Genomic DNA, 7,471 nt, shown 5'->3' on the forward strand with positions numbered 1-7,471 from the left:
GATCTTCGCCATCCAAACTGGTGATGTCCCATTCCAGTTCTCACGTGTCGATGTCTGTTGGAACACGAACATAATTCCTATGATGAAAAATGATTTGGAAAATATTTAGTGCATGGGCATATATATATATATATATACGACGGGCTTCTTTCAGTTTCCATCCACCAAAACCACTCACAAGGCTTTGGTCGGCCCGAGGCTATAGTAGAAGACACTTGCCCAAGGTGCCACTGAACCTGGCACCATGTGGTTGGTTAGTAACCTACTTACCACACAGCCACTCCTGCGCCTATAAGACTATTCTTCAAAGCAAGACTGGATTGTGTCATGAGGTCTGCTTGATCTGGGTCAACAATATGGAATTAAAGAGCAATACAAAATCCTGGGAAATAATTGGGACACACTTGCCAAACAAGTGCAGCTCTGAATTAAGGTTTATATTTTTCTGAAACCAGGGGCGGGGGAATGGAGTAAAATTGTTACAATCACATCTCGAAACCAGCTAAAAAATGATGGTGGGAGTGAGAGGTTGTGAGGTTTATGCCTTATCTATGGACATTATAGAGTGAAGCGAGTTCAAATAAGAATGGAAAATGATGTGCTTACTCAGTTATTTCTAAAGTTTCGAAAGTTTACTAAATTATTACAAGATGTTTAAACTTCTCTGGCAATTTTACCTTCAAATTTCCGTTTTTTAAGGTTCACTGACAACTTGGGAAAATCAAAGAGGTTTCACTTTTTTGACCCAACATTTTCCCATCCAGCAGTCCAAGTAGAATTTTCGTCATTGGCACTCCTTTATCCTAGTTTTTAATACAATGTAGATAAGTTTTTATAGCAATATTTTAACTTATCACTTATACACACACCCCTGTTTCTTAAAATACTTGAACTCTATTTAGCAATGGTTACCCATTCTTTTGTAGCTAGGAGAGCCATATTGTCCCTTAAAAAGCATTTTACTATCATCTTGTCGTATCTAGCCCATTAACAGTTATGCCCTGACAGGAAAACACTTCAGCTCTGGTCTTACATGAACCAAAAGTAAATTTATTCCCTTTTGGTCTTATCTTATTATTTTCCATTTTCTGAATAGAAAATTATTTTTAACTGACTCAAACTCAATGGTTTGATCACCTTTAGACTATTAATTCCAAATACTTTATCTGATGCCTCATATTTTGTGACAATGAAATATTTTTGATCTATTTCTGAAATTGTTTTCTTTGCCTTATCATTGACTGTTGTGAAAATGTGACTTATTTGTTTCTGGTTGCTTATCAGATCCTCCTAAATCCATTGTTTTATTGGAGTCTGACACATCACCAGTCCCACGATGTTTTTTTTTTTTTTACCTCAAGGTCAGCAGCAATGATCGAGCAGACCCATGATGGAAGGTTTTCCAACTATGACCATTCCGTCTTTTATTCAATGTTTCTAATACTATATTATCAAAGGTGACCTATATATATATATATTTATTTAAAAGATGTTCTGAATGAGATTTGGTTGCTATTTCTCGTATAGGTCACGCGACAACATAGAGCTTGCCTTATCATCAATCTATCTCATGATGCCATAAACGATTGCTGACTAAGAAGGACATGACGGGGAGGGCGGGGGCGGCTTCATCGTCGTCGTGGTTACAATATGCTCAACTTGTTTACACAGAAATTTAACGATAGATTTGTAGCATCTGAGGATGTGAGTTAATGGTGGTGGGTGTGTTTTAGAAGAACCTGGGAGTAATTAAGTCTAGTACAATTAGAGAGAGAGAGAGAGGTGGGGGTTAAAAAAACCATCAACCGTTGTTGCGGTATGTTGGCAATTGACGCCGGTGAAACACATAACTGGTTCCTTAGAAATGTATCGACCTCATAATTACGAAACGAAATCGAAGATAATAATCCATAATATACACATTTATATTATTTGTAAGACAATTCATCTGTTGTGCTTCATTCACTGGCGCTGTAGGTTCAAGTCCAGATATATTCATTTTTCGTTTGATAAGAAAATAAGATTGTAGTAGACAGTATTAAAGCTTTTTACCAACCGAGTTGTAATATAGCGAAATAATATTTTATACAGAGATTATATGATTGCCGATTATATTTCCAATGCCTTACCATTGTAAAAAGATTGTTTAGTTTTTGACGTAATGATAATTTTTTTTTTTTTTTTTTAAAAAGGTTGATTTTTCGTGTCGGTGTACTTGTAGACATTAACCAAAAATAATAAATAACAAGTCATAAATTGGTAGAAGTGACAAGTATAAAAAGGATTATAATTTCCAAAGCACGTTTTCGCCCATATCTGCCCCTTCAGTTCTATCTCTTCAGACTTTACATCATCTCAAGCATCAATTGCGTCAGAAAAAGTTCAATTTCAAAAGAAATTACGTATTTCTTGGTTTTCTAAAAAAAAATTTTTTTTAATTCCTAACAATCTTTGAGATGTGCAAAGTGTGTTCTTGTTGTTTTTTCATATCAGAATATGGTGAAACTATACGATTATGAGATACCAAAAATAGAAATACTCAAAATAAGTGCAGAGCATATATTCAAGTCTCTTGTTCATTTATTTCACTAAAACAGACACGTTAAGGACTGTTTTCGTTTAATAGTTCTTTTCCCCCACTTTTCCTCGGATTTTATACAAGATCTTTATGAGAGATTGCAAACGATCCATTTAGAGGAGCAATAAGTCTGAATTAAGAACTAATATCTGGTAGAGAGGATCTGTATATAGTTTCGGGTAGGAATCGCATTCTTTCAGTTTCCGTCTACCAAATCCACTTGCAAAGTCTTGTCCAAGGCTATAGTAGAAGACCCTTGCCCAAGATGCCACACAGTGGAACTGAACCCTGGGCTATGTGGTTGGGAAGCCTCTCAGCCTAACAAGATGTAAAACAAATCTATATTTGCTTCTTTTACTTTTAATTTCATGTCTCTTGCATTCTTCTTTCTCTTCTTTCTTACCCCCCCTCTCTCTCTCCTCCCTCTCGCACAATCTTACTCATTAGCTAACAACTCCAACATTGTAATTTTTCAAAAAACTTTATTCTTTGACTCCTCTTACCGATTTTCTTCCGCTGCTGACACACTTCTATGCTTTCTAGCCCCATACACCAATACGAGATGTCTTCTCAAGACAAATGCTACAATATTGAACACTTCTTACAGTGTATCCATGTTAAGTTAGATATACAAATTACTTCTCTTTATATTACTTTCCCCTCAGCAAAAAACAACCACACCACTCCATCAAATATCTATTAATAATTCTTCCTGGTATTCAATAAAATAAGTCTTTTATTTTCCATTTTATTCTGGTTTGAAATGGCAGCAGTTAATTTTCCACCAAACTGCAATATCCAGTTATGACTGCATACTTTGGTATGTCCGTAGTTTGACTTTTTCAATTGAACTTCTTTCATTATTTAAGGAAAAAAAAAATGTACCTAGAAATGTTTTGTGCATTACTTCACTGTAATAGCTATGTTTTGCCCCTGACTGAGTCAACAGAAGCCTATTATTAACTAATGTAACATCAAATAGCAACTTAATAGTTATTCTTTAATAGTTAAATCAAGATTCATCTTATATTTTTATTTAGAATTTTTTATATTTATTTCGAGAGTGATGCATTTACTTCTTGTTCAAGAGTAAGGCACCAATACTTGAGTCTTGAAATTCCTTTTGTGATAGAAAATATGTGAAGAAACTCTTTCTTAAATAAGCCAAAGCTGGTTTACTTGATACTGGTCAAAGAGTTAACAGTCTATATTGTCATTGATTCTATACTGTGTCAACTGATTCTGTCCAACCATCTGTAAATAAGATGCTACATGGGTGTGTGTGTAGAATAGGAGAGTTTTAAAATCATTGTTTTATTTGTTTTTTTTAACGAAGTCTTCATAGATACCTGTAATGCAAAAAACTTAATGTTATGGTTGTATAGTTCTGGCATAGGCCAAGCAAATTTTGTGAACATTTGTGCTTCAGTTTGACATGCAAAGGGGTTGGTACAATTAGGGCCCATATTGATCCGTCTGAGGAAGAAATCAGCTACTTTGTCTTTTTCTTTAACAGTTTCCATTCTCCTCTAGACTTTACCTTTAATATTTCCATCAACTTCCTTGATGTCTCTATTGCTAGACACTCCTAAATCTGTTTATCCCTTCTCTTAATCTCATCCATTCTCCTGCATTATTTTAAACCAACAGCTTGGCTGAAAGGAGAATTCAATGTTGGTAAAAGGTAAAAAGTTCCCTGATAAACTCTTTGCAAAGGATCCCTGCCTACCTTGAATGTATATAACAATCATATTTAGATGTTATTGTTGTCAGTGCCAGATGATTAGACAAAGGTCATGATAGCTTTTAATTATCAAATTATCATTACTTCCAGTATAATGTAAAAGTTAGATTCTTAGAATTGATTTTATTTTCAATTTGTTGGTGTGAATTCTAATGAGAATCACTTATTAATCGATTTTGCATTTGTTCACATCACCTCTAACAATGTTCTTCAATTTGGATAATTTCGATATATTTTCCATGGTCTACATCCTACTTTCTTTCATAATTGGTTTTATGGGTGAGTAAGCCTCCATGGTTTATTTTAATAGTAAGCTATTATTAAGATCACCATCATCATCATCATCACCATTATCATTGTCAGTTATACTGGAAACAATAGTTATTATTGTTAGTATAATGCATAACTAATTCTGGCTGGTTTGAAGCCTTTATAATGACTGACATTAATTCAGTTTTGTCTACTTAATAAGATTGCTTTAAGGGTTCTTCATGAAATTCTCCTGCCTATTCGTCCGGACATTGTCTTTTTGTAGTAAACTGTAACTTACCAAACCTATTTCAGATCATTTGAGGCAGCAGATGTTGATGAAACGTATTTAGCATTTTTATAGGTTTTAACCTCTCTGTTGTGTTGTTTGCATCCAGATTGATCCTAATTCTATTCTGCAATCAAAGTTAAGTGGTCATTTCTTTAACATCAGTTTGGTTTTGAGTAAAAAATCTGAAAACATCATTATCATTATCATTATTATTATTATCATTATCTTCTTTCAATTTTGTTTCCTTTTCTTGCCGAGTGTCTTCCCAACACCTAGAGCAAAGAAGCGCACTGTATACATTGATAGGCCCCATTAAAATAAACACACCAGATTGTTCATTTACAAAGTCATATGATAGAAAAAGAAGGGGAAGAAAGACAGAAAAAAAAAGAAAAAGAAAACAGAAAATAAAGAGGGGAAAGAAAAGAAAATTCACAGCGACAATGCTCTTCTCAGTACGTGTGACCAGTTACCAGTTAAGACATTCTTTTGCACTTCCTGCATGGATGGTAAGCCAGGGGTCATCCTCAAATAATTTTCATTCCCCTTTTTTTTATCCTTCCAAATGCTCCCAAGATCACTGGTATCGTAACCTTCGTCGTTATTGTTGTTATCATATCTTTCTGCTATTACAATCCTGACTGTTTCTTCTTCAATTTGATTTTCAGTTTCCCAACACTTTTCCAATCCAATGTCCGAAAGTATGTCGGGAAGGAAACGAAATCGAAATCGAGAAGTTGTAGCTGCATCATCAGAACCTATTGGGATTCGAGCCCCTCGTCCTTTACCCATAGACAGCGTAAGTATTATTGAAACCATCACTTTATTAGGGGTACCCCTTTTGTTGTCAAAAGTGTCTGCTTAGAAATATGATTTACGTTTGCTGGATTTAAGTGGGTTTCTTTTTATTTTAAAAGTTTATATTTTCAAATTAATAATCAAAAAATTAAAATCATTTAGTAATTAATGCAAATATCAGCTAATGGAGTGGTTTGTGAAAATTGTTAATGTTTTTATTCCTTATATTACTAGATAAAATCATTATGACATTTTAGTACCAGCTTCATTAACAGAAAAATGATTAATTATTATTTAAAAAAGTCATCATTCATAGTATGGAAGGCCTGCCATAGAGTAGTAGGCATCTCATAGAATGGAAGATCTCCCATCCATTTCTTTGTGATTTCTCCCTAATTTCTTGAGACTAAACTGCATCTAATTCTATCAGTGATCTTCACTTGATTTCCATCCTTTAATCATTTTACTCGTAGATGTCTCCATTGCCATGAAGAATCTCAAAGGCTGGTGCTTAAACTTTATGTCTTGGATGAGTCTCACACACATACACACACACATACACACACACACACACATACACACACACACACACACACTGTGTATTCTGTCTGTTTCTTTTACCAAAAACAAAACAAAAAAATTTTTTTAATCTTATACAATTCCAATACAGAGTCTGAGTGAGAAAATTGAATGAAAATTTGCTGATTCCAGAATAATTCTACATGTCTTGTATAGCAGTCCATCATTTACATGGTAGATAAGTTCCACGTCTGGCCATGTAAATTGAAACCATCTAAATGAAGGAACCTGGCAGAATCTTAAGAAATGTCACAAAAAACATCCCTGAGCTGTTTGTTTTGGATCCTTATGTATTGAGTTCTTATTCCACTGAATCAAATTTGCCCTTCATTTCTCTGGAGTTGATGGAACAAAGCATTACCTAAGTACTGGAGTTGATAGTCTTGTCTAACCTCATTCCCCCTAAATTATTGGTTTTGTGCTCAAAGCAGAAACAAATAATGGCCTCTGTTCCTGTCAACCAACTTTCGGCTTATCACACATCACTGAAGCCCCCCTCTCCTCCTCCTCTCTGCCATCCATGGTATCAATCTCACCTTCTACTAAGGCCAAGAGTACAGCCCCATCATTCTCCTCCCCCTTTCACTTCAGTTTTGTGCAATAATCAACATCCTAATCCATTGCTATACATTTATAAGGAAGTATGAACAACTTGTGTCAATGTTTGAGAATATTTCACTCACTCTTAATTTGATTTCACTAAGAATTCTGACGTGACTTCCTTGTTATTTCAGAGTCCCGGTGCTGCACCATTCCATTACGATGAAATTGCGACTCAAGAAAGAGAAGCCTGTGACTATTCCATTAAAATTACATATGAGATGGCTCTGGCAGGGCAAGGTAACATCTTTGAAATATTTTCTCGTTAACAGGTGAAACTTCTCATTTTATAAACAACTGTATTTTCCTGAGGCCCATTCTCTTAACGATTGCTTCAGCCGTTTGAAGCAGGAGGAAACATTTCAACAATATTCCAATTACATTTATTAGGATTTGGGATTTAAAACCTGCTTGTTATTTTCTTGAGTTTGTTTCTCTTTTATTTTAAACAACTTTACATTATTTACATTTGACGGAGATTTGTCCACAACGTTTTGGCTGATATACCTTCCAGTTTTCATCAGGTGTCTTGGGGAAATTTCAAGTATCGGTATTTTTAATAACAATCTTATCCTTATTTATATAAATTTATATATATATATATATATACATACACACACACACACACACA

The 7,471-nt window shown here is 34.5% G+C and overlaps 1 protein-coding gene across 3 annotated transcripts in view; it reads left to right on the plus strand.

Annotated features, from left to right (window-relative positions):
* LOC106882695 (choline-phosphate cytidylyltransferase B) overlaps nucleotides 1–7,471 on the plus strand; it is a 28,820-nt gene that overhangs the window by 5,613 nt on the left and 15,736 nt on the right. For 2 of the 3 annotated variants that reach the window (XM_052974875.1, XM_014933459.2), the window contains exons 2-3: nucleotides 5,532–5,662; nucleotides 6,975–7,080. In XM_052974875.1, coding sequence (XP_052830835.1) covers nucleotides 5,532–5,662; nucleotides 6,975–7,080 — 237 coding nt within the window. Of the gene's footprint in view, nucleotides 1–5,350; nucleotides 5,373–5,531; nucleotides 5,663–6,974; nucleotides 7,081–7,471 lie in introns of those variants that run through there. The other variant, XM_052974876.1, reaches the window with a different exon arrangement.

Source organism: Octopus bimaculoides, chromosome 19, assembly GCF_001194135.2.
Source record: "Octopus bimaculoides isolate UCB-OBI-ISO-001 chromosome 19, ASM119413v2, whole genome shotgun sequence".
NCBI lineage: Eukaryota > Metazoa > Mollusca > Cephalopoda > Octopoda > Octopodidae > Octopus > Octopus bimaculoides.